This window comes from Callithrix jacchus, chromosome 10 (genome assembly GCF_049354715.1).
Source record: "Callithrix jacchus isolate 240 chromosome 10, calJac240_pri, whole genome shotgun sequence".
Classification (NCBI taxonomy): Eukaryota; Metazoa; Chordata; class Mammalia; order Primates; family Cebidae; genus Callithrix; species Callithrix jacchus.
Genome location: NC_133511.1, coordinates 125770854 through 125798654, shown reverse-complemented (window position 1 = coordinate 125798654; position 27801 = coordinate 125770854). Strand labels below are relative to the sequence as shown.

Here is a 27801-nt window from a genome sequence, read left to right as displayed (position 1 = left end):
GGCCAGAGGATGGAGAGGGCAGAGACACGACAGCGCAGAGAGGAGCTACGTTCTCTGCTGAGAGCTTCAGAGACCTGCAGAGACGTCTAGATGAGTTGCCTACAGAGAGTAGCCACCCTTCTCCAGGGCCTCCTCTCTGCAGAGAGCTAAACACTCAATGGGATACCCATGCTTCTGAGCTGTTCTAACACTAAATAAAACTCTGTTCAGCCTTCACTTGTCTGCGGACCTCATTCTTCCTGGATACAGGATAAGAACCGGGGCAAAGGTGCTGCAGCCACAGAAGTCTCTAGTCAGAAAAATCAACATCCCAGAGATCCCGCAACATTTCCACTCCAGATCCCGATGTTTCTCCCCAAGGACATCCTTTCAGAGCACCTTCCCCAGCACTCCCCTTTGTCCCGCCATCTTCGTCTCCCACATCGTCCTCTCAAAGCACCCTCCCAAGTACTGTCTTGACATCTCTCTCTCTGAGGCACCCTCGCCTACATACCCCTGACTCCTGGGCTGCCCACTCCCCTTTGATGAGATTCTACTCAACAGGCTTTCTGTGCATCTTTTCCTGGTCCTCAGAAAACGAGAGTTCGTAGCTTCTACACACCCGTGGTGAAATAGAGGAGTGTTTCAAATGGCAACAGAAATCAGCAGAAGCCAATCTCCTGGTGGAAGGGAGGGCCGGGTGCAGGCGTCTCGAAGTGCTTCACTCCTCAGGGACAACTTTCTGAACAGGGACTCGTGCCAGGCCCTGTTCACGGGCCTCGCATAAGGACAATCAAGGAATACCACTCAGAGGTTCATCTGGAGGGAGGGCACGCTCACCACACCCGGGCAGGAGTGGTCCAGGCAGAGGGGCCAGCGAGGCCCGTGTGGCTGGAGCAGTGAGCGCAGGGGAAGAGGTGAGGGAGGGGCCGGGGATGGGCAGCACTTCCTCCAGCAGGACAGCCCAGGCCAGGCCACTGCATCACGGCTCAGGTGTCTCCACAGGGCAGAATCGTGGTTTGCTGCGTCTCTGTCCAGTGCCCTCCATCCAGGGATGTGTCTACAGACTGAAGACTAAAGAACCCATCTGCACTGTGACCTAATCCACCCAGAGGCCACTTAGCCCAGCCCACAGAGAACCCATGGCTCTCAGGCAACTCTACCATCAAACCTGCCTGGTTCGTGAGGGGATATTCAACTCAACAAGCAGGGACGCAGCACCAGAAACGTGCCAGGCCCTGTGTCCAGTTCTGAGGCTATGATGAAGGGATGTGACCCCGCCCTCAGGGACCACACGATCTCACAGATCCGACATGGAGATGAATAGATGCAGTAAGATAGGGTGGGAGCCGTGCCAAGAAATGTTTGGAGGAGGCACCGCAGGGGCTCCTGGTGAGCCCAGAAGGTCGGTACAAGGGTGGTGGGCGGGGCAGAGAAAGGCACCTCGGCAAAGGGGCCTTACCTGTGAGAGACAGTGGTGGGGGGCAGCTGCTTGTGGTCGCCTGCCAGGATGCACCTTCCGGCCTGCAGCAGGGGGATCCAGCAGCTGGCCTCCAGGGCCTGGGCGCACTCGTCAATAACCACCATGTCGAAGTGGCCCTCGGGCAGCAGCTTCAGGGGGCCGTCGGCAGATGCACCTGGTGGAAACAGGGAGCCTCAGGTCTCCAGGGGCATGGCTGCTTCCCAACGGCCGCAGCCACGCTGGAGGACACACCGCCAAGCCGGGTGCTTCATAATCTAGGCTTGCATTACAACTATGTGGGATGAATTTGTATCTTATAATAAAACCTTGGCCAGGACATTTTAAAACTCATGGTTCCAGCTCACCTGCATTGTAAGCAGTGAGTCGTCTGGCCACAGGCCACTCTGACTTTCAATCGGCAAAATTAATCACCCGTTTGGGGCTGTGACCCCAGCCCAAGGGATGCTGTCTTAGCTCTAAATACTGCAACTCAATCATTTTCCAAATGTAGAAAGTGACTTTCTTGGACATATAGAACAATCAACTGCTGAGCGCTAACTCCGAAAAAAACCTCCATGTATTTGGCAACACAAACCCACTACAGCAGCTTTTCCTTCCCAGGACATGGAGCAGCAGAGTGCAGAGTTGACGCTCTGAGCAAGACTTGGGCCCTACACCAACGCCAGCAAACAGCAGGGGCCTCAGGACAGTTTCCTTATCCACAAACACAGACAACACCAGCAGGTGACACCAAACACCAAGTCCCTGGCGTGAGAAGGCAGGTTTCCGTAACTGTGATCAGTGCTAGTTCCCACGCGTATGCTAACGATATGTTGATAAAGTCACAACGAAGACATATGCTGAGAAATTTCCCAGGATTGACTCTTCGGAGATGGCTAGAAAAAGGACCAAGATTGGAGACAGAACTTGGCTGGGCTTTGGATAATGAAGAGACACGTTTAGTCACAGATGTGACTTCACAGTACAGAGAGAAACCAGACTTCGTGATGGACAAGCACTTCCAGGAACTCACTCCAGCTCCCCAACAACCAGGAGGGAACAGAAAGAACGCAAAGGCCACAAGCTGACCTCGTGGGGGTTGGGGGTGCCTCCTGATTTCCAGCAAGTGCTCTCCTTGAAGCCAGAGAAGGATGTCAGCAAAGAGACTCACCAACTCTGAGAATTTTCTCCTCCACGAAAGCAAGACACTGGCAAATCGTCAGAATCAACTTTCTCAGAACTCTGGAAACTCGCCAAAGGCTTGCAGCAATCAGGGAGTGTTCATTCCAGAAAAGCGTCTGAATCCCGTCGGTGTGGAGCTCTGTAGCACTCAAACCTGCGGTATTTCCAGTCATCCCTCCCCATCCTGTGGCAGCCTTGAAATGGTCAGCCTGAAGTTAGGGTGAAAACCAGCACCTGGCAGCCCCGGGATGCAGAACAGGCCTGGCATTCCACAAAGCCCCAATCCAGACATTGTGCTTATCTCATCTGTCCGGGAGTCCTCTGGTAGACCACACTCAAAAGACTTTCTCTGAGCCCACACAGTGCAAATAGCCTTTTCCCTGGTGGTGTCTGTCAAAAACCATCAGAGGTAACCGTCAAACATCACAGCTTTCTAAGTCAGGGAATAATGGTTGGAGCAAATGATAGGATAACCAAACAAAGCTTTAAGCTGGAGAATGAGATGCCTCAGGGGGCTTTGAAAAAATCCAACATATTCCTGGGAATCTAGAAGGCCACACACATGCACAGGGCCCTGGAAAGACCTGGGGAGGTCCTCAGTTCTCACCTGTGGCCCAGCTCAAGGCACTGCCCACACAGGAAGTGAAAGATGAGAGTCACAAACAGCCTGGCTCTGTGTTGGAGGTGTGTGGAAGCACACATACAGAGCTGCAAAGAATGGGGCAGTTATGGCTCCAGGAGTTCAGGGGGGACTTCTGTCTAATCACTAGCTGGCCACTAAGCTATATTAGACGTTAGTGGCCACAGAAGACAAAAATAGACTTTACAGAATGAGTCCAGAAAAATCACTAAACGAACAACAAGTAGAAGCAACAACAAACTCTGGAATGAGAAGAGAATGTGACTTCCAGAGTTGCCACGTTCTATTATTTAAAATGATCCATTTTCAACAAAAAACTACAAGGCACGTAGAGAGTCACGAAAATATGGCCAACATACAGGGGGAAAAAGGCAATCAACAGATACTTGAGGCCAGGAGCCATGGCTAATGCCTGTAACCCCAGCATTTTGGAAGCCAAGGCAGGTGGATCATCTGAGTCAGGAGTTCGAGACCAGCCTGGCCAACATGGTGAAACCCCATCTCTACTAAAAATACAAAAGTTAGCTGTGTGTGGTGGTGGGTGCCGATAATCCCAGTTACTCAGGAGGCTAAGGCAGGAGAATCACTTGAACCCAGGAGGCAGAGGTTGTAGCAGGCTGAGGTTGCGCCATTGCACTCCGGCCTGAGCGGCAGAGCAAGACTCCATCTCCAAAAATAAATAAATAAATAAACGATATTTGAGAAAGCCTAGATGCTGATCTTACTAGACAAAGACTTGAAGTATCAGCGATTCTAAGTATGGTCAAACAGCAAAAGGAAACCAAGTCTAAACAAATGAAGTACGAGAATGTCTCCCCAAATAAGAGAACATCAACAAAGAGACAGGAATAATTTTTTACACACCACCACACAGAGGTCAGCGTGGTGGCTCACGCCTATAATCCCAGCACTTTGGGAGGCCGAGGCAGGCAGATCACGAGGTCAAGAGATCAAGACCATTCTGGCCAACATGATGAAATCCCATCTCTACTAAAAATAGAAAAATTAGCTGGGCATGGTGGCATGCACCTGTAGTCCCGGCTACTCAGGAGGCTAAGGCAGGATAATCTCTTGAAGCTGGGAAGCAGAGGTTGCAGTGAGCCAAGATCGCGCCACTGCACTCCAGCCTGGTAGCAGAGCGAGACTCCATCTCAAAAAACAGAACTATCACACAGAAATTCCACAGCTGGTAAGTACAATAATTGAAATTCACTAGAAGGACTCAATAGAAGAGAATCATCAGCAAACTTGAAGAGGGGTCCATTGAGAAGATCCAGTCTAAGGATCAGAAAGGAAAAAACGGAGACAGGAACAGAGCTTCAGAGACCGTTAGGGCGCCATCCAGTGGCTGATTCACAATGGGAGTTCTAGGAGAGGAGAGGAGACTAAGGACAGAAAGAATGGCTGAAAACTCCCCAAATTTGATGAAAAACATGGATTTAAACATCCCAGAAGCTCCACAAACTCCACGTAATTCACTCACAGAGATTAACACCTAAACATCATAATCACACACTCAAAGCAGCAACACAGTGGCAGCTTGTCACGCATAAGGAGCCCTCGATGAGATCAGTATCTGCTTTCTCATCAGAAACCACGCAGGCAGTGTAATGACACATTCAAAGAGCTGAGAGACTGTCAACCAAGAATTCTACACCCAGCAAGACTATCCTTTAAAAATGAAGGAGAAACTAAGACCCGTCCAGATAAAGATGAGCTTAGTGAATCTGTCACTAGCAAACCTCCTCTTCAAGAAATACCAAAGAGAGTCCTTTGGAAACAGTAACTCGAAACTACATGAAGAAATACAGGCAACTACATGGGTAAATATAAAAGACACCATAAATGTATATTCTGCTTGTGACTCTTTTTTTTTCTCCCGTCTGATTTAAAACACAACAGGATAAAGCAATGACTATAAAGCCACTCGGAACCTAGCCAGGCGTGGTGGCTCACTCCTATAATCCCAGCACTGTGGGAGGCCAAGGTGGGTGGATCACTTGAGGTCAAGAGTTCGAGACCAGCCTGGCCAACATGGTAAAATCCTGTCTTTACTAAAAATACAAACACAATTACCTGGGCATGGTGGCATGCACCTGCAATCAGCTACTCAGGAGGCTGAGGCCTGAGAATCACTTGAACCTGGGAAGCAGAGGCTGCAGTGAACCAAGAATGTGCCACTGAACTCCAGCCTGGGCAACACAGTGAGACACCATCTCAAAAAACAAAACAAGAAAAGAACCTGGACTCTGTTTCTTAGAGCAGTCCACCAGCTGAAAGGTTGTGACAGACAGACTTGAAAGCAAGGGTGTCCAATCTTTCGGCCTCCAAGGGCCACATTAGAAGAGCTGTCTTGGGTCACACATAAAATTACACTAACATTAAAAATAGCTGATGAGCTTAAACACACACACACACACACACACACACACACACCCCTTAAGAAAGTTTAGAAATTTGTGTTGGGCCACATTCAAAGCACCCTGGGCTGCATGCGGCCTGCAAGCCTTGGATTGGACAAGCTTGCTCTAAGGTAGGCCCTAGGATCCTGGCCACTGGTGTTCACATCTTGAATAATCCCTTCCCCTCGATTGTGGGTGGGGCCTGAGACTTGCTTCAAACCCACAGAATAGGGCAAAGGTGATGAGATGTGACATCCTCGATAACATTACGTAAGATGAAAAACCAACACGTTAGGAGACTGTGTCTCTTGCTAGCTTTTAAGCAAGCAGCCATGTTAGCAAGGCAGCTAAGAGCCGCCTCCAGCCAACACTCAGCAAGAACCCACAGTGAACTGGAAGCTGCCAACAACCACATGAGAAACTGTAGAATAATAAACGTGGGTTGCTTTCAGCTGCGAAATCTGAGGTTCTGTTAACATGCAGCAACAACACAGACGTCTCACAAACACAACCGACATCCCGAACCCCAAAATGGAGGCTGACAAGAGTCCCACAAGAGTCCCTGGGTAAGCAGCTCTGTTAACAGGAGCACTCTCTCACAGCTACAAGAGAGAATGGGCATCCTCCACCAATGCCCAAGAGAGAATAGCAGGGACTGCATTTACTCTCCCATTGGAAATAACACCCCCCCATCCAGTCACTTAAAATTTTTTTTTAATAACTGAAACCACGTTTCAGGACTGTAGACAACAGGTTACTCTCTTGAGTAACGAGAGACAAAGGAGGTGAGACCTGGGGTTGCCCAAGCTTTCGGTCTTGAGAGTTTCCAGGAGGGAGTACAGAGAAGGGGCAGCCAGTGGAGCCCTGATTTGAGAAGACAAGACTGAGAATCCCTGGAGTTCAATGCAGGCAGAGTTTCTAGGATGAAAGGCTGAAGAGACTGCCACACAGAGAGAAAACCCTAGAGATCTGCAGAGGAGGCCCGGGGGTACATGATCAGCACACGCTCATGAGAACTGTACTCCAGGCCTGTGATCAGCACACGCTCATGAGAACTGTACTCCAGGCCTGTGATCAGCACACACTCATGAGAACTGTACTCTAGGCCTGTGATCAGCACACGCTCATGAGAACACTACTCCAGGCCTGTGATCATCAGCACACACTCATGAGAACTGTACTCCAGGCCTGTGATCAGCACACGCTCATGAGAACTCTACTCCAGGCCTGTGATCATCAGCACACGCTCATGAGAACACTACTCCAGGCCTGTGATCAGCACACGCTCATGAGAACACTACTCCAGGCCTGTGATCGGCACACACTCATGAGAACTCTACTCCAGGCCTGTGATCATCAGCACACGCTCATGAGAACTCTACTCCAGGCCTGTGATCAGCACACGCTCATGAGAACACTACTCCAGGCCTGTGATCATCAGCACACGCTCATGAGAACACTACTCCAGGCCTGTGATCATCAGCACACGCTCATGAGAACTGTACTCCAGGCCTGTGATCAGCACACGCTCATGAGAACTGTACTCCAGGCCTGTGATCAGCACACACTCATGAGAACTGTACTCTAGGCCTGTGATCAGCACACGCTCATGAGAACACTACTCCAGGCCTGTGATCATCAGCACACACTCATGAGAACTGTACTCCAGGCCTGTGATCAGCACACGCTCATGAGAACTCTACTCCAGGCCTGTGATCATCAGCACACGCTCATGAGAACACTACTCCAGGCCTGTGATCAGCACACGCTCATGAGAACACTACTCCAGGCCTGTGATCGGCACACACTCATGAGAACTCTACTCCAGGCCTGTGATCATCAGCACACGCTCATGAGAACTCTACTCCAGGCCTGTGATCAGCACACACTCATGAGAACACTACTCCAGGCCTGTGATCATCAGCACACGCTCATGAGAACACTACTCCAGGCCTGTGATCATCAGCACACGCTCATGAGAACACTACTCCAGGCCTGTGATCAGCACACGCTCATGAGAACACTACTCCAGGCCTGTGATCATCATCACACACTCATGAGAACTGTACTCCAGGCCTGTGATCATCAGCACACGCTCATGAGAACTGTACTCCAGGCCTGTGATCATCAGCACACACTCATGAGAACTCTACTCCAGGCCTGTGATCAGCACACACTCATGAGAACACTACTCCAGGCCTGTGATCATCAGCACACGCTCATGAGAACACTACTCCAGGCCTGTGATCATCAGCACACGCTCATGAGAACACTACTCCAGGCCTGTGATCAGCACACGCTCATGAGAACACTACTCCAGGCCTGTGATCATCATCACACACTCATGAGAACTGTACTCCAGGCCTGTGATCATCAGCACACGCTCATGAGAACTGTACTCCAGGCCTGTGATCATCAGCACACGCTCATGAGAACACTACTCCAGGCCTGTGATCAGCACACGCTCATGAGAACTGTACTCCAGGCCTGTGATCAGCACATGCTCATGAGAACACTACTCCAGGCCTGTGATCGGCACACACTCATGAGAACACTACTCCAGGCCTGTGATCAGCACACGCTCATGAGAACTGTACTCCAGGCCTGTGATCAGCACACGCTCATGAGAACACTACTCCAGGCCTGTGATCGGCACACACTCATGAGAACACTACTCCAGGCCTGTGATCAGCACACGCTCGTGAGAACTGTACTCCAGGCCTGTGATCAGCACACACTCATGAGAACTCTACTCCAGGCCTGTGATCATCAGCACACGCTCATGAGAACACTACTCCAGGCCTGTGATCAGCACACACTCATGAGAACTGTACTCCAGGCCTGTGATCAGCACACACTCATGAGAACTCTACTCCAGGCCTGTGACCAGCACACACTCATGAGAACTCTACTCCAGGCCTGTGATCATCAACACACACTCATGAGAACTGTACTCTAGGCCTGTGATCAGCACACGCTCATGAGAACACTACTCCAGGCCTGTGATCAGCACACGCTCATGAGAACTGTACTCCAGGCCTGTGATCAGCACACACTCATGAGAACTCTACTCCAGGCCTGTGATCATCAACACACACTCATGAGAACTGTACTCTAGGCCTGTGATCAGCACACGCTCATGAGAACACTACTCCAGGCCTGTGATCATCAGCACACGCTCATGAGAACTGTACTCCAGGCCTGTGATCAGCACACACTCATGAGAACTCTACTCCAGGCCTGTGATCATCAACACACACTCATGAGAACTGTACTCTAGGCCTGTGATCAGCACACGCTCATGAGAACACTACTCCAGGCCTGTGATCATCAGCACACGCTCATGAGAACTGTACTCCAGGCCTGTGATCAGCACACACTCATGAGAACTCTACTCCAGGCCTGTGATCAGCACATGCTCGTGAGAACTGTACTCCAGGCCTGTGATCAGCACACGGTCATGAGAACTGTACTCCAGGCCTGTGATCAGCACACGCTCATGAGAACACTACTCCAGGCCTGTGATCAGCACATGCTCGTGAGAACTGTACTCCAGGCCTGTGATCAGCACACGGTCATGAGAACTCTACTCCAGGCCTGTGATCAGCACACACTCATGAGAACTCTACTCCAGGCCTGTGATCAGCACACGCTCGTGAGAACTGTACTCCAGGCCTGTGATCAGCCCACACTCATGAGAACTCTACTCCAGGCCTGTGATCAGCACATGCTCGTGAGAACTGTACTCCAGGCCTGTGATCAGCACACGGTCATGAGAACTCTACTCCAGGCCTGTGATCAGCACACACTCATGAGAACTCTACTCCAGGCCTGTGATCAGCACACGCTCGTGAGAACTGTACTCCAGGCCTGTGATCAGCACACGCTCATGAGAACTGTACTCCAGGCCTGTGATCAGCACATGCTCGTGAGAACTGTACTCCAGGCCTGTGATCAGCACACGCTCGTGAGAACTGTACTCCAGGCCTGTGATCAGCCCACGCTCGTGAGAACACTACTCCAGGCCTGTGATCAGCACACCCTCGTGAGAACACTACTCCAGGCCTGTGATCAGCACATGCTCTTGAGAACTCTACTCCAGGCCTGGGAAATAACCATCCAAAAAAATTAGAGAAAAGTACCCAGTGCTCACACAATACTGGGAATAGTACCCAATCCCATCAGTCAAACCAAAAAGTCTCATGATGCAAGGTGCACTGGGTAGAAAGCTCAAAGGGTCTTACCTCAGTACCGGGGATATTAACCCTAGACTAAGCACTGATCCAGACACTAACACATCTCAAAAGTGAGACTCAAAAGGCTTAAACTCTTTAGAGGTAAATTTACTGCTTCCGAGAACCAAATGCAAGAATATTATAGGAGGCTGGGTGCAGTGGCCAGCACTTTGGGATACTGAGGCAGGCAGATCACTTGAGGTCAGGAGTTAGAGACCAGCCTGGTCAACATGGTGAAGCCCCATCTCTACTAAAAAATACAAAAATTAGCTGGGCGTGGTGGTGTACACCTGTAGTCCCAGCTACTTGGGAGGCTGAGGCAGGAGAATTGGGTCTGAGGCAGGAGAACTGTGTGAACCCAGGAGGCGGAGATTGAAGTGAGCCGAGATTGCGCCACTGCACTCCAGCCTGGTGCCTGGAGACAGAGCAAGACTCTGTCTTAAAAAAAAAAAAAAAAAAATTAGCCGAGCATGGTGGTGTGTGCCTGCAGTCCCAGCTACTCAGGAGACTGAGTCAAGAGAATTGCTTGAATCCAGGAGGCAGAGGCTGCAGTAGGCCAAGATCACACCACTGCACTCCAGTCTGGGCGACAGAGCAAGATCCTGTCTTTAAAAAAAAAAAAAAACAATTACCGGAATACAAAAGTATTCAATATTCAGCATGCAACAACATAAAACCCCCAATGTCTGGTACCCAAACAAACATGAGCAGGCATGCAAAAAGGTAGGAAAACACCGCCACACGTGGGCAACGGTTCGTCAAAAGAGACCACAAATGACATACATGATAGAAAGAATAGTCCGGAGCACTAAAAAGCGTTATTATAGTTGTATTCAAATGTTCAAAAAATTAAATAAGGACATCAAAGATATAAAAAGACTCAAATCTTATTTCTGGATGTCAGATGAAAGTTATACTGGATGGGACAGGTGTTAGATGAGGCATGAAGGAAGGAAATCAGTGAGCTCAGCAACGGCAGTCAGCAGGTATAAAGGTGCAGCTGTGCAAGATGAATTCCACAGATCCGCTGTGCAGCGCCATGCCATTAGTTAACAATACTGTATTGTACACTTAAACATTTCAGAGGGTAGATCTCATACTCTGTCCTCACCACGATTCTAAAAAACACGGAGCAAACTGCACCACAGCAAATCCTGATCAAATTGCTTAAAACCAGTGATAAAGAAAAAAATGCGTTTTTTTCTTTTTCTTTTTCTTTTTATGACAGAGTCTGGCTCTGTTGCCCAGGCTGGAGTGCAGTGGTGTGATCTCAGCTCACTGCCTCCCAGGTTCAATGACTCCTGCCTCAGCCTCCTGAAGAGCCTGGGATTACAGGTACCCTCCACCATGCCCAGCTAATTTTTTTGTATTTTTAGTAGAGATGGGCTTTCACTATGTTGGCCAGACTGGTCTCGGACTCCTGACCTCAGGTGATCTGTCCACCTCATCCTCCCAAAGTGCTGAGATTACAGGTGTGAGCCAACACACCTGGCCAAAAAAAAAATCTTAAATGCAGACATTAGAAAAAAGACACATTACATAGGAACAAAGAGAAGAGTAACAGATTTCTCTTCAGAAATGCTCGTGCAGATGACAGTGGAACAACATCTTTAAAGTACTGCAAGGAAAAAAAGTGTTAATCTAGAATTCTCGCCCCGCAAAAATATCTTTCAAAACTACAAGTGAAATCAAGTTATTTTCAGACATACAAAAGCTATTAGAATTCATCACCAGCTGACCCACACTACAAGAAATGGTAATGGACATCTTTCAGGTAGAAGGAAACGATACCACGTGGAAATACAGGTGCAATGGCCCACGCCTGTAATCCCAGCAGCTCAGGAGGTCAGTGTGGGAAGGCTGCTTGAGGCCACAAATTTAAGGTTACAAGTGAGCTCTGACTGTATCACTATACTCCAGCCTAGGTGACAGAATGGGACTTTGTCTCTTAAAAATAAAAAGAAGGCTGGACAAAATGGCTGAACCTTGAGGGCATAATGGTCAATAAAACCAGCCAGTGACAAAAAGACAAATGCTGCATGATTCCACTTACTTGAAGAATCTAAAATAACTAAAGTCTTAGAAGCAGAAAGTAGACTGGTGACTGCCAGGACCTGGGGACGGGGAAAAAGGGAATGGGTGTTCAACGCATACAGAGTTTCAGGCTGGCGAGATGAAAACGTTCCAGAGACGCGCCGCACAGCAGGCATGCAATGAATGCCGCCGCAATACAGACTTAAAAGGCTTACGGTGGTCAATTTTATGCTACGTTTTTGACCATAATGAAAACGAATTTCATAGTTTTTCAGCTGAAATGCTAAAATGATTATTTTAATATCAAAGTAGATTTCAAAAAAAGAATATTACCGGAGGTAAAGAAGGTCATTTCATAATGATAAACTGGTTAACCAATGAAGAAAACAGCCCAGTCCACATTTATGACCCTAACAAAAGAGTTTCCAAAGAGATGAAGCAAAAACCAACAGGACTGCAGGGAAAAACAGACATGGCCAGTTAGATCACAGGCTTCAACATCCCTCTCTCAACAGAGCAGACTTGAACCACACTACAAAGCATTGTGATCTGATTACTTACAGAACACCCGACAACATCAGAACGTACATTCTTTCAACTGTGCATGGAACACCCACCCAGACAGAGACCAGATTCCAGACGATAAAGAAAGTCTCAATGAACCTGATCCAAGTCATGAGGGTATGTCCTCTGACCACATGGAATTACATTAGCAATCAACAACAGAAAGTAAGCCAGGTGCAGTGGCACGTGCCAGTAGCCCCAGCTCCTCAGGAGGCTGAGTTGGAAGGATCACTTGAGCCCAGGAGTTCAAGTCCAGCTTCGGCAACATGATGAGATCCCATATGCAACAGGGACAGGGACAGGCAGGGAGAGAAGAGAAGAGAGAAAAAGAAATCAACAACAGAAAGATATCCAGAAAATTCCCAACTATTTGGAAACTATATACCTTCTAAAAAAATCAAAAGGCAAATGGGATAGCATTTTGAAATGAATGAAATGTATCAGAATTTGTGGGATGCCAGAAAAGCAGCACATAGGGAGACATGATGGAGTCTAATGCCTGCACTAGAAAAAAAGAAAAGTCTCAAATCAATGATCTCGGCTTCCACATTAAGAAACTTGAAAAAGAACAAGCCCAAGAAAACAGAAAACAGTAAAGATCAATGTGGAAATAAATGAAACAGAAAAACAACAGAGAAAAAGCAAAAGCTGGTTCTTTGGGGAAATCGACTGAAACCTCCAGCCAGGCTGGGTGCAGTGGCTCACGCCTGTAATCCTAGCACTTTAGGAGGCTAAGGCAGGAGGATTCCTTAAGCCCAGGAGTCTGAGACCAGCCTGGGCAACATAGTGAGACCCTGCCACTTTTTTTGTTTTGTTTTTTGGGGCTTTAAGGCGGGGTCTCACTCTGTCACCCAGGCTGGAATGTGATGGCACGATCTTGGTTCACTGCAACCTCCACCTCCTGGGTTCAAGCGTCCTGCCTCAGCCTCCTCAGTAGCTGGAATTACAGGCACACATTCACAGCTTGTAGCTAATTTTTTTATTTTTAGGAGAGAGGGGGTTTTGTCATGTTGGCCAGACTGGCCTCAAACTCCTGACCTCAGGTGATCCACCCGTGTTGGCTTCCCAAAGTGCTGGGATTACAGGTGTTAGCCACCGCATCTGACAGACCCTGTCTCTCAAAAAAAAAAAATATATATATATATATACACACACACAAAAATTTACATAAAAGAAAAAAACCTCCAGCCAGAAGATCAGGAAAAGAAAAAGAACACACAAACCAGTATCAAGAAGAATACAGGTTCCATCATGACAGATTCTGCAGATATTAAAAGAAGAATAAGCCATGTTAGGAACCACTCCATGCCTCTTAAATTCCACAGCTTAGATGAAATGGACAAAGAAACACGTGAGCTCATGGAAGAAAAGACAACCTGAATAGTCCTTTACCCATTGAAGAAGTTGAATTTGTAGTTAAAAATCTCTCTACGAAGCAAATTCCAGCGGAAGGCTTTGCTAGTGAACTCTACCCAACTTTTAAGAAAGAAATACCCATTCTAAACAAACTCTTCCGTCAAACAGAAGCAGGAACAGACGGCAAGGCCTTCTTCAAGGCCACAGAGGCAGCATGGAGACGCCCCCTCACCCGTGTTTGTTGCAAGGACCACGTTTGCCGAAGTGAGGCTCTCCAGCATAGCTGCTTCTTCCCTCTCCTTCAGTTCTTTTCTTAACAGCTTAATTTCATTGCGAAAATTACTTTTCTCTCTCTTATCCTGGGTCTTTTTGTTTCTCACCTATAAAGAGAAACAAAGAAGATACACGTATTTCAATCCAACCTTGTACTTCAACTCTATTTATTAAGTGCTTCTATTTACAACATTGGTCCAGTTCAATAAGCTCCTTAAAAAGCACTCAGAACCCTTTCTTAAAGGAGGAACAGACACACATGCAACTAAGCACCTTCCATCCTCACTTGCCTCAAGTCACAGGGACATTTTAAGTCCTGGAAAGAGACCATGCTTTTAACTGTGAGGAGACCAGAAATGGAATCAGCTCTGCCCTACACAGAGGCATTTGATCTTGGGGAAGAAAAAGCACCTGCCCACCTCAGGATTTGGGATGTGGGAGCTTGCGAACTGAGAGACAGAGCTTCACATATCATTCTACATTTTTCAAGAGATTTTTGTTTTCAACCCATAATCAAAACCTCAACTTACTTAATATCTCAAAAAGATGTAAGCTTTCCTTATTTGTGATTTCCACTTTGGAGGATGGAGTTTTAGCAGGGGTGATAGGAGGTGTTTTATTGTGTGTAATTTACAAAGAAAGAAAATCCCCCGAAGCACCAACTTCAACAGGAAATGAGATCACTCACATTTGTGGTGAGCAAACAGCACGCATATTCCCGCCACTTTAACCTGCACAGGCATCTTTCCTTCTTCCACCTCCCTGCAGGCAGCCCATCCCCACACGCCACCCAGGCTGCCTCTGCACCATGGGCCCACAGCAAAGACTGGCTCCCCACACCCTCCCTGCTGCCGTCACTCCGCTGAGGCTAGGACACGGAGGAGTGCAGGTGCCAATGGTGACCACGCAGGACAGGATGAGAGCATGGACACTAGAGCAGAGTGGACACAGGAAAACCAAAGGGCTGCAAAGTGCAGGCTGGGAGGAAAAGGCCCTCTCAAATGGAATGAAGCCATCACCACCCACTTCCCAGGCGACTGGCATCCTCTTTCACAAGAAGGTAAAATAAACGGAGAGCACTAGGAGGATGCCTGTGTTTTGAATGTTTATCTTCAGGCTGCTTTTCTCCCATTGCCACCGTTAGCAACACAACAGGACCAGACAGAAAGACACCCAGGAAATGTTGTTTTCTGAGACAGAGTCTTGCTTTGTTGCCTAGGCTAGAGTGCAGTGGAGCAATGTTGGCTCACTACAATCTCCACCTCCTGGGTTCAAGCGATTTTCCTGCCTCAGCTTCCCAAGTAGCTGGGATTATAAGCACCTGCCACCATGCCTGCTATTTTTTGTATTTTTAGTAGAAACAGGTTCCACCATGTGGGCCAGCTGGTCTGGAACTCCTGACCTCAACTGATCTGCCCACCTCAGCCTCCCCAAGTGCTGGGATTGCAGGCATGAACCACTGCACCTGGCCAGAAAATCTTTTCTTTATACTTCCTCACCTACTTACCAAGCACTTTGAAAACAGCCGAGTCTCTGTTAAATGCTAGGTATAGCTCTCCATCAACAATGGGCAGCCCTGGCCAGGCTCACACCTGTAATCCCAGCACTCTGGGAGGCCGAGGTGGGTGGATCGCCTGAGGTCAGGAGTCCGAAACCAGCCTGGCCAACATGGCAAAACACAGTATCTACTAAAAATGAAAAAAATAGCTGGGTGTGGTGGTGCATGCCTGTAGTTGCAGCTACTTGCAAGGGTGAGGCACAAGAATCACCTGAACCCAGGAGGCGGAGGCTGCAGTGAGCCAAGGTAGCCCCCACTGCACTCCAGCCTGGGTGACAAAGGGAGACTCCATCTCAAAAAGAAAAAGGCGGGGAGGGCAGCCCAATTTTTTAAATTATTAAAGGAATCGACGGAAGAGAAGAGCAAGAGGAATGCAGACAGATAAAATATTTGCTCCTTAAAAAGAAACCCACAAGCCACGTGGACACTGGCCACGACACGTACAAACACCTGGTCGATGTCCTTCCTGATGTCGGCAACGATCTGGGCACTGTCGCTCCGTGCTAAAACCGCATCCAGGGAGTGCTGCTGAATGGACTCCAGGAGGCGGGCAGGGTGCCCCAGGCGCAGAATCCGCTGCTTACACAGAGCCAGGCGCTCCACCAGGTTGTCCACTGCGATGTTGGAGGGGGCGCAGCACAGAACCTGGGAACCGCAAGTTTGCATTTGGCCAATTACTTCGTCATCAGACCACTGAAATGGACACTCAAATGACAAAAAGCCTTAAAGGCAGAGAGAAGGGCAGGGCAGGTACACGCGCCCAGTGAGCAGGCAGCTTCTGCATGGGTGAGGGAAGCCTGAGGGACGCTGCCAACAGATTCGATGAATGGATCACCAATGTCTGTCACCACAGCACCAAAACATGTGAACTAACTTGCAGCTGGAAGGAAAAAGACTGACAAGATTGAAGGGTACCCTGAAACAATCAGGGGCGAGGCATCCATCATACTACCTGTCAAATCATCTTACCATCCGACAAAGCCCAACATGGGGGACTTTCTCTGAATGTGATACAGGAGGGTGGCAGGGAAGTGCTGGGTAAAGAAAGGCGGGTCCTTGCCTAGGGCTCCACCCCCACCGACCTAGGTGAGGACAAGCACTCTGCTTTCAGGCCCAAATGTTGCATTTTCCAAGGCCGCCAAGGCTGCCATGCCCCCATCCTGAGCCTATAAGAACCCAAAACCCTAGCATGCAGACACACTGGCAGCCAGATATCAAGAGAAGCATATCAGCAGAAGAAGACACGAGCAGCTGGATGGCAAGGGAGCAAACCGGTGGGAGAGCACACCGACAGATGCCCACACGCCAGCAGACCATCAACCAACAGGACAAGGCGGAGTTTGGCCTGGCCGGGGGAGGAGAGCCGGGGTGCTGAGCAGCCCAACTCCAGGGGAAGACCATCTCCCTTCTGGCTCTGCCATCAGCAGAGAGCTACTTCCACTCGATAAAACTTTGCACTCATTCTCCATGTGTGATCCGATTCTTCTGGTACACCAAGGCGAGAACCCAGGATACAGAATGCCCTCTGTCCTTGTGACAAGGAAGTGGGTCTAATTTGGCTGGTTAACACAAGCCACCTATACACAGCAAACTAAGAGCCCCTGTAACACACAGAGCTATGAACATTCACCCCCGCCACTGCCATGAAGTCAGAGCCCCACGGCCTGCCCGTCTGCTTCCCCAGAGGTTTCGGCCAAAGGACACTGAAGGGAGCCACACCCCCATCACACACCCTGCAAGGGGGACAAGGGAACCTTTCCCGTTACAAATGGACTCAGCGTGGTCTTCCGAACACTGTAGATCCACTATATTTTTCTTTTCTTTCTTTTTCCTTTTTTTTTTCTGAGGCAAGGTCTTGCTCTGTGGCCCAGGCTGGAGTGCAGTGGCAAGATCACGGAGAAACCAGCTCAGCAGTCCCACAGTTTTCCGGATAAACAGAAACTGATCCTCCTGCTGTTAAAGCTTCAAATTTGTATTTGTTTTATGTGAGTTCCTTCCTCAGAGAAGGACCTTCAGGTCTCTGGAAAAAGTATCGAAGATCTGAAACTCATCAGACCACTGCACCAGGGGCCTCTTTGCACCCCCCCACCCCAGTTCCTATTTTCTTACACATCGTTGCATTTCCTCCCTGCTACATAAAGCCCTAGTTTCAGGCAGCTAGGGAAATGGAGTTGAGGATGTGCTCCCATGCATCTGATTACAGCGTCTTCTTGGGAAATACTCGCCCTCGGTGATTGGCTTTCTGTGTGGCAAACGACAAGATCTAGGCCACGCCCCAGGCGTTTCATCACTTCCTGGGCTCAAGCTATCTTCCTCCCTCAGCCTCCCAAGCAGCTGGGACTGCAGGCATGCATCACCACGCCCAGCCGATTTTTTCTATTTTTTGTAGAGACTGGGTCTTGCTATGTTGCCCAAGCTGATCTCAAACTCCTGGGCAGGCAGACACACTGGCAGCCAGATCCTCCCACCTCAGGCTCCCAAAGCGCTAGGATAACAGACATAAGCCACCGCACCCAGCCACAGCTCCACTATTAAAAATGAGACATTGCATCTTCTCTGGGCAGAGAGAAAAAAAAAGTGAGACACTGCCAGGTACAGCGGCTCATGCCTATAATCCTAGCACTCTGGGAGGCCAAGGTGTGAGGATTTCTTGGGGTCAGGAGATCGAGACCACCCTAAGCAACATAGTGAGATCCCACCTCTGGAAAAGAAAAAAAAAAAAAAGTAGGTGGCAACCAGCAGAGGAGACAGAGAAGAAAGTCTTTACAGGCCCTTAACCTCAAAACCAACAGCAGCTCAGGAAGGAGGCTCAGCCACCCGCTCTCCACGCCTGGCATCGCCTCCAACCCCAGTGCCATGTCCCAAGGCTCATCTCCACAAAAGTGCGCACACAGGTGTATCCTGGCTCACTCTCAGTGAACAGTAGGCACCCAACTGAAACCACCAATCCGCTTCCTGCCAGTCAGTCATCTTTCTTACCAGTCTTCAAACACGTGCAAAGACACTCATAGGAAAACCCTTGGATGTAATCTTTAACCAGTGATGCGCTTCCCTGCAGCTCTGCCCGAGTTCCAGTTCCATTTCTGGCTCTGCCATTCTGAGTGCTGGGCACTTGACCCTGCTTCTCAGTTTCCTCGTCTATTTTTTTCTGAGATGGAGTCTTGCTCTTGTTGCCCAGGCTGGAATGCAATGGCGTGATCTGCTTACTGCAACCTCCACCTTCTGGGTTCAAGAGATTCTCCTGCCTCAGCTCTTATGTAGCTGAGATTACAGGTGCCCGCCACCACGCCTGGCTAATTTTTGGTATTTTTCATAGAGACAGGGTTTCACTATGTTGGCCAGGCTGGTCTCAAACTCCTGACCTCAGGTGATCCACCCGCCTCGGCCTCCCAAAGTGCCGAGACCACAGGTGTGAGCCACCACGCCCGGTTTCCCCATCTATAAACCGGGGCCACTAATCCCTTGCCTCGGCGCAGGGCTTCTGTGAGGGTTAAATGGGTGTTCAGAAGGGTGCCGGGTGGCAGGCAGCGCCCAGTAAATGCCACCCTACAAAACTTGCCATTATTCCAATTCTCATCATTATCCAACATTTTTATAAACCAGAAAGGCTTTTCAAAAAGCTCTCCATGTGCTAAGATCCATAATGACTCAAGCTGATGCAGATGATGATAAAAGATCCTTTTTCAACCATTAAAAATGTAACTGGGGCAGGCGCAGTGGCTCACACATGTAATCAAAGCACTTTGGAAGGCTGAGGTGGGCAGATCACCTAAGGTCAGGAGTTCGAGACCAGCCTGGCCAACATGGTGAAATGCCATCTCTACTAAAAATACAAAAATTAGCCAGGCATGGTGGCGGACACCTGTAATCCCAGCTACTTGGGAAGCTGAGGTAGGAGAACTGAACTTGAATCAGGAGGCAGAGGTTGCAGTGAGCCAAGATCCCACCACTGCACTCCACATTCCAGCCTGAGTGACAGAGTGAGACTCCGTCTCAAAAAATAAAAATAGGCCAAGCGCAGTGGCTCACGCCTATAATCCCAGCACTTTGGGAGGCCGAGGCAGGTGGATCACAAGGTCAAGAGGTCGAGACCATCCTGGTCAACGTGGTGAAACCCCGTCTCTACTAAAAATTCAAAAATTAGCTGGGCATGGTGGCACGCACCTGTAGTCCCAGCTACTCGGGAGGCTGAGGCAGGAGAATTGCTTAAACCCAGGAGGCGGAGGTTGCAGTGAGCCAAGATCACGCCATTGCACTCTAGCCTGGGTAACAAGAGTGAAACTCCATCTCAAAAAAAAATAAAAATAAAATGTAAGTGAATAATAATGTACAATCTTATATTCCACATCTCAGAAAATCAGTCACCTGTGCACTGGACATGTCCATCATAGCCATTAAGCAGACTATCTGATGAGCCGTAACAATACCGTGTCCTTCAACCAGACGCTGAGCTCCTGACGGGCACAGACCAGGCCTGGGCCAACTCCAGGTCTCCACATGGGCCTGCACAGTGGGGAGTGTAAGCACAGCCAGCATGGTGAGCAAAGGAAGCCTGGGCCAGGGCCTGGCCCACACTAAGGCTGCCACGCCACAGAGGGCTCCAGGAGCCTTTTTCAACAATGCAGACTGCGGTTCCTGCGCATGTTCCCCAAGACTCATGGGGTTGCTGGAAATCAAACAAGGCCAGTGCAATGCTCAACCAGTAAATGCTCAGCAATGCTCCTGACCCATCCCCCCAGAACTGAGGCTGAACCTGGCTGAGCACCTGCTGAACATGACAGACCAGGAGCTGATGGGCTCTGCCAGGGAAGTAGCGTGCACTGCCCACCTTTAAGCCTTGTTTCACAGCTTGAAGAATTATCTCAACCACAGTCGTGGTTTTCCCAGTGCCAGGAGGTCCGTGGATGATGGCAAGCTCTTTCTGCGACAGCGCAAACGAAACCGCTTCTTTCTGGGAGGTGTCCAGGCAGGTGTTGAAGAAGGTCAGTGGGCCTGTGGAAGCAGAGCCAGCACGGTGAGCAAAGCGAGCAGCAGCAGAGCAAGATTCCGGCACTCTGCGGGTCCTCACCGAGCGTGCGTCCTCGGGGATAAGTGAGGCCTGTTGGGAACACGCTGGGCCTCCCCAGGGGTAATCAATCGACACACAAGTCAGTCTGCTTTATTTTCAAAAGGCTTCCCCTTGAACAGGAATCAGCAAAGTGTGGGCCACATCCAGTGTGCCACCTGTTTCGGTCAGTTTCACTGGAGCGCAGCCGTGCCTGTTCGTTTATGTACCGTCTACAGCTGCCCGCTGCTACGACATGGACCATAAAGTCTACACATTCGAAATCCGCCCCTTTATGGGAAAAGTTTGCCAACCCCCGCTCTACAGTAACAGGAATGAACGAAATGATTCCTGGAGCATACTTGTTTCTACCATATTGTCCCTCTTTTAAGTACCCATAAAATCATAAAGACAAATGATTTAAAAAAAAAATGACTAACAAATTCTAGGATCATGTTTCTGTTCTGAATCTTCCACGACCAAGACTAAAGACCTGCTTCTTCTGCTGTGCTCTTAAGAGCAGGTGCTGTTGTGCTCAGCCCTGCAGCCACGGCATTCGCTCCATGGTGCCCACCACACAGAGACGCCTGTCAGATGAGGAGCAGCTCATAAGCAAAGGGTGCTTGCTGAGCCTGACTGGTGAGACTGAAGCCAACATGGAAGACAGGCAGGTGTGCAGCTAGTAACAGGCCATCGAACCCCATGTTCCTGTGCCATAACCAAGCCATTCCAGGGTCCCTAACAACAACAAAAAAGAATTTTTTTCCACCTAAAGTTGCTATGAAGCATAAAAAATGATCAGCTCTCCTCTATTTTCACAAAGTACTAAGCTAAAAGAGTATCTTTACATTTCAAAATAAAAGATTTGTATATATTTTTAAAAAACATTATTTTAAAACTCAATGGAGGCCAAGCGTGGTAGCTCACACCTATAATCCCAACATTTTGGGAGGCCGAGGTGAGTAGACACTTGAGGTATGGAGTTCAAGGCCAGCCTGGCCAACGAGGCAAAACCCTGTCTCCACTAAAAATACAAAAGTTAGCCAGGCATAGTGGTGCGTGCCTATAATCTCAGCTATCTGGGAGGCTGAGGCATGAGAATCACTTGAGCCCGGGAGGTGGAGGTTGTAGTGAGCAAAGATCGCACCTCTGCACTCCACTCTGGGTGACAGAGCAAGACTCCATCCTCTGCCCAAAAAAGAATTCAAAATAAAAACCTCAGTGGAATGAGCTACTTCATCAGGACTGAGAACAAGGACAGTCTAGTGCACGCAAGCCGTTCAGAGACATTTCTACAAAGATGTGCAGGCAGACTGCTTCCGGTCACCCTTTCTCAAACTCTTATCAAATGGCCCGCGGTCACATTGTTCTCGACACTTTCAGCAGCGATTTCAAGCAAAAAAGAAAACTCAAAAGTTCTTACCTATTTCACTGGCAGGACTGGGAGCAGATCTGCCAAAGAGCACTTCTATGAGTGAGGAGGCTGGGCCAGAATGATACTTCTTTAGAGCAATCAGAGCTCTGCCAAGGGAGAAAAGTGCAATTAGAAACTCAGCAAACACCAGCAGTTCAGTGCCCGAGCCTCGGCCCCAGTGCTGCCACCAGCTCACTGAAGAGGCACACAGTGACCTGCTCTCTTTCGTGAGGCAGGCGTGGGAGGAATGGGCTAGCTACGTTTAAGGAAGATGAAGCTTACAACTTCCCGCCACATCTGCTTACTTTTTCAGTCGCTTGTAAGTGACGTCATTGGCAAGTTTTAACAGTCTGTAGGAATTCTCTCGATCCAAGCTTAACTGGAAATCATGGGACTCATCAAAGGCCACCGTGACCGACCTCGGGGTGACTCGGGTCAGGATCCCGGTGGCCAGCTGACTGCCCTCATGAGCAGCATCGTACAGGCCTACTATATCACCTGCAAAAAGCAAAAACTCAGTTACGCAAGACACTGGGGAAAGGTTCAATATCGTTTTATGTAATAAAATCCAGTATACTTCAAATAGTTTATCTTTGTTACTTTAGTAAACACAATCAGTAACAGAAAAAAAAAAAATTTAATACCTAAGTCATACGAGAAAATCGACTTGAGCCGGGCGCGGTGGCTCACGCCTGCAATCCCAGCACTTTGGGAGGTCGAGGCAGGTGGATCACGAGGTCAAGAGATCGAGACCATCCTGGTTAACATGGTGAAACCCGGTCTCTACTAAAAATACAAAAAATTAGCTGGGTATGGTGGCGTGTGCCTGTAATCCCAGCTACTCAGGAGGCTGAGGCAGGAGGATCACTTGTGCCCAGGAGTTCGTGGCTGCAGTGAGCCATGACTGTGTCACTGCAGTGCAGCCTGAGCAGCAGTGAAAGACTTAAATTCTAAGACAGATGAAAAAGAAAACCACCTTCAAAGAGGGCAGAGCCAAGAAATGGAGAGAAACTAAGTCCTAGCATGCTCCTCTGGGTCCTGAAGCCAGCCTTCTAGTCACAACAACTGACGTGGTCCCTTCTTGCTTAAGCCAGTCGGGGAGCGGAGGGGGACCAAAAAAAAAAAAAAAAAAAAGGCAGTCTGACTCAGATTTTCGTCACTCAGAACATAGGCAGTTAGGACTGACACAAATCCACTGTGAGGTAAAAGCGCGGGTCACCCACACCTGTTTACATTCCATGTACCCCCCATGTCTGAAATCTTGCAGACACCGAGGTTCATCTGTACCTTGACTCATGTTTCCTAACTTTATAAAGACAAAGCATAGGTGGCAAGCTCGTGGGACAGAGGGATGGCTCTGTGCGCAGGGACTGCCACAGGGCTAGAGGATCCCATACCTCCGCAACCTTTCCACGAGCTGCCTGTGTAGAGCCCCACATTTTCAGATGTGTATCTCTGAGCTTCTGAGACCTAAGACTGCTCCTCAGAAAAGGAACAGATAACCACTCTACCTGAGTCTATCTAATCAACAGCCGTATCAACAACCAAAATTTCAGCCTGCTGCTTTTCTGCATAAACACCACTTCTTCTGATGTCCTGTTTATCGGCTATTATTCATCTCTTAGGTCATGCACTCCACCACACTTACTGAATATATATACACACTCTTGTTTTTTGTGACAGAGTCTCGCTCAGTCACCAGGCTAGAGTGCAGTGGCGTGATCTCAGCTCAATGCAACCTCCACCTCCTGGGTGTAAGCGATTCTCCTGCCTCAGCCGCCCAAGCAACTGGGACCACAGGTGCCCGCCACTATGACTGGCTAATTTTTGTATTTTTAGTAGAGGTAGGATTTTACCATGTTTGCCAGGGTGGTCTTGATAACTTGAACTCATGATCCACCCACCTTGGCCTCCCAAAGTGCTGGGATTACAGATGTGAGCCACTGCGCCCGGCCATAAATACACATTTTGACCTTTGCATTTCACAGTTTTTAACCCGCCTGCACACACTTTCCATCCTGATGGCAAAGCCACAAGGTACTGCTTGCTGTTCCCAGTCTTCAGAGGGTGAGTAACTAACTCTAGGCCACATAACTATCAAGTGTAAGCTCTCCAACTCTGCTCAGGTCGGACTCCAACCTGCAGGTTCCCCTCCTGGCCTCTCCTCTCTCAACACCCTCATCTCATCTTCTCCAAATCCAGCTGGTATTCCTAATTGCTGGCCAAAAGTCTATGAAATCAAAATATGAAATTCAAAACTCCATCACCACCAAACGAGGCAGAGACACTTTTACAGTAAAAAGGACAGCCCTGGCAATGCTGCTTCCTCCAGGCTTCCAGGGCGGTGGCTGTCTAACACAAGCGTCCCAGGCGTGTGGTTAAGAAGCTTCTCCTAACTGCCCCTCCTTTCCAACCAGGCTGGCACAAGCTTAGACAAAAAATGCTTGGCACAAGAAAGGGTTGGGAATACAGAAGGATACAGACTGCATATTCGACAACTGGGACCAAGGCCACCTGTTACCTAGAAACGTTAACGAGAGCCACATGCAGTTTTTGTTTTGTTTTGTTTTTGTTTTGAGACAGGATCTCACTTTGCCCCAGGCTGGAGTGCAGTGGCATGATCTTGGCTCACTGCAGCCTCAAATTCCCAGGTTCAAGTGATCCTCCTGCCTCAGCCCCTCAGGTTGAGCAGGGACTACTGGCGCATACCACCACATCTGGCAGAAAAATTATTCTATTTTTTGTAGAGATGGGGTTTTGCCATGTTGCCCAGGCTGCTCTTGAACTCCTGAGCTCAAGCAATCCACCCACCTCGGCCTCCCAAAATGCTAGGATTACAGGCACCCAGTAACGTGTAGTTTTAAGTTTTCTAGTAGCTATATTAAAAAATGTAAAAGAAGCCAGGCGCGGTGGCTCACGCCTGTAATCCCAGCACTCTGGGAGGCTGAGGTGGGTGGATCACCTGAGGTCAGGAGTTTGAGACCATCCTGGCCAATATGGTGAAACTCCGTCTCTACTAAACACACACACACACACACACAAAGTAGCTGGGCATTGTGGCACACGCCTACAGTTCCAGCTACTCAAGAGGCTGAGGCAGGAGAATCGCTTGAACCCAGGAGGTGGAGGTTGCCGTGAGCCAAGATCATGCCACTGCACTCCAGCCTGGTTACAGAGTGAGACTCTGGCTCAAAAAAAAAAAAAAAAAAAAAAAAATTAAAAGAAATGGGTAAATTATAATAACAACATATTTAACCCAATATATGAAAAATACTTCAACGTCTCATCGGTATTCCAGAACAATCACTGGAGATATTCCCAACTGTCCTTAACACAATCTTCCACATCTGTTGTGTATTCTGTATCTGCGTCAGTCACAAGCCACACTTCAAACGCTTGATGACCACGCGTGGCGAACGGCTTCCATTTTGGACAATGCTAATCTAGACAACCCAAACCCACATCAATTGTTGGACTTCTGATTAAGAGTTCTCCGCCACAGTGCTTCGCTCTCCACCTGGTCACGGTAATCCAGTCTCTATGAGGGCACAAGGCAGTCTGAATGCCCGTCAAGTGCAGCGTCTGTCTGGGTGAATAGGCACACACCGGAAGTGAAGCTGTTACTGGGGAGAGCTGCCGCAGAACCGCACCGCCTGGGCTCCAAGGTCACCAGCAGCCGTCCGTACAGCCCTGTGCGCTGGCTGGACACCTGCAGCTTCAGCAAACACACGCCTCGGCTCTGGAGCTCTTTCAGAGAGATGCTCTCCTGCCAGGACCTGGAAGACACCTGGTATTGATGCTTCAGGATTTTTACCAGTTTCTACTTCCACCCATGCAGGAAAAGTAAAAGAGAAAGAAACACAGATAAAGATCTACTCACGGGCACTGAATCTGTCCCCATGGAACTCTGAATCTGCTCCACTCCCAAACCCGCTCCTTCTACGTCCCCCTAGGGCACTTAATGCCACAAGCCTTCTCCCAGTTACCTGAGACAGATGCTCCTGTTGGTGCTCCCCGCTCTACTCCCATCTGTCACTCAGTCCTCTCAGGATCCCCCTATTTCTACCTGGACTTCTCTGCCTCTTTTCCTGGCTGCCACAGCCCCGGTTCAAATCCACATCACTGCTCACCTGGGCTAAAAAGAGCCTCTCAACTACCTTATTTCTGGCCTCTCCTAGTCCAATCAAATACAGGAGACCCAGAGACCCTCCTAATAATGCAAATCTATTCACCTCCCTCTGCTGCTTAACCCCGCTGATGGCCAATCCTGCGCACACGGAACAGAAGGCTGGCTCCTTAGCCTGGCCCTTCCCGGTTAGCCCTGCCAGTCTGCTCAGCGTCCTCAGGAAGAGCCACTGCCACGGGGGCTGACTCTGTCCTTGGCACGGTTCTGAGCACCGGACTGACGGGATCGTTTCCTTCAGGGCAAACCTGTCAGGTGGGAATCATCCCACTTTCACGGATGAAGTAAGTAAGGCTCCAAGACAGAACCTGCGAAGTCACACAGCCATATACGAAGGAGCTGGGAGCTGGGATTCTGATAAAGTGACTGCAAAAGCTCTCAATGCCATGATCAAAAGCCTCTCGGACAAATGCTGCCGACCTATGGCTGCCTGCAAACTCTGGAAGCCGAGTGCCTGATGGCAAATCGGGCTACAGCGTGTCACCCTGGGCAAGTTACTTAACCCCTCTGTCTCCATCTCCTTAGACGGCAAATGACAGTAATAGAAACCTACCTTGCAGGGTTGGCAGAGATGTATAGGAATTAACGCATGCAAAGTATATGTGTGTTAGCTCTGTTCGTTTTGGACAAATAATCCCATTCGGAAGCAAGGCCAGCTCTCACGTGGCTCCCCACACCTCTCAGGACTGCTCCCCACCCCATCCCGCATCCACCGCTTAACTCCAATTTTCCTTCAGGCACCACCTCCTCCTTGAAGCCACCCTGACCCTCCCCGGGGAAGGGCGTTCCTCCTCCAGGCTCGTTCCCCGCCACAAGCGCGCAGCCGGACCTCGAGGCGCTGGAGGGCAAGGGACTCTGCTCAGGCCCAGCCCGCAGTCGGCCGCATCCGAGGCAGCCACTGCACCTGACTCACGCTGCCGGGCCCTGGCACGGAACGGGCGCAAACCATGTTTACTGGATGAATAAGGGAAAGGGCTGCTAACCCGCGGGGGGCGGAACTGGGGTCGAGCCGGAGCCCAGAGTGTAAGCGTTGGGGGGGTCTCGGGTCGAGAAATGAAAGGGCTTCTTAAGGGTCCCAAAACGGAACGCGCTGCCCGGGAGGTGACGAGACTGACAACTCGGGAGGTGGCCAAGCAGGGGACGGACGGTCCCTGGCCCGGACCCGGGAGTCGGAGACGAAATTCCCGCCCCAGGCTGTGAGGCCGAGCCCCTCGGAGACTCTGCCCAGGACACCGCGGGCCCGACCGCGAGGGAGCAGCGCCGGCGGCCGCCTGTACCTTCGCTCCTCCACCTCCGCGTCTCTCTCGAGCTCCAGCAGCTCCAGCTGCTTGGTCACGAAGCTTTCCACAGCCGCCGAGGCCATCGCCGCCGTCAGCTTGGGCCCAGAGCAGCAGGTATCCCGCTTCCGCGCCGGGGCGGTGTTACAAACGGACCGGCGTTCCCCACCGGGCCCGTACGTTACGCACGAGGTTCGC

General features: G+C 49.6%; 1 protein-coding gene across 1 annotated transcript in view; it reads right to left on the bottom strand.

Moving 5' to 3' along the window:
• IGHMBP2 (immunoglobulin mu DNA binding protein 2) overlaps nucleotides 1-27766 on the bottom strand; it is a 37185-nt gene extending 9419 nt beyond the window's left edge. Inside the window, exons 1-8 of the mRNA XM_002755635.6 lie at nucleotides 27604-27766; nucleotides 25750-25919; nucleotides 22449-22641; nucleotides 22153-22250; nucleotides 20514-20677; nucleotides 16130-16330; nucleotides 14087-14234; nucleotides 1442-1616 (exon numbers count right to left, since the gene is read on the bottom strand). Of these exons, the coding sequence (XP_002755681.3) occupies nucleotides 1442-1616; nucleotides 14087-14234; nucleotides 16130-16330; nucleotides 20514-20677; nucleotides 22153-22250; nucleotides 22449-22641; nucleotides 25750-25919; nucleotides 27604-27689 (1235 nt within the window). The 5' untranslated portion in view covers nucleotides 27690-27766. The remainder of the gene's footprint in view (nucleotides 1-1441; nucleotides 1617-14086; nucleotides 14235-16129; nucleotides 16331-20513; nucleotides 20678-22152; nucleotides 22251-22448; nucleotides 22642-25749; nucleotides 25920-27603) is intronic.
• Nucleotides 27767-27801: the final 35 nt, after the last annotated feature.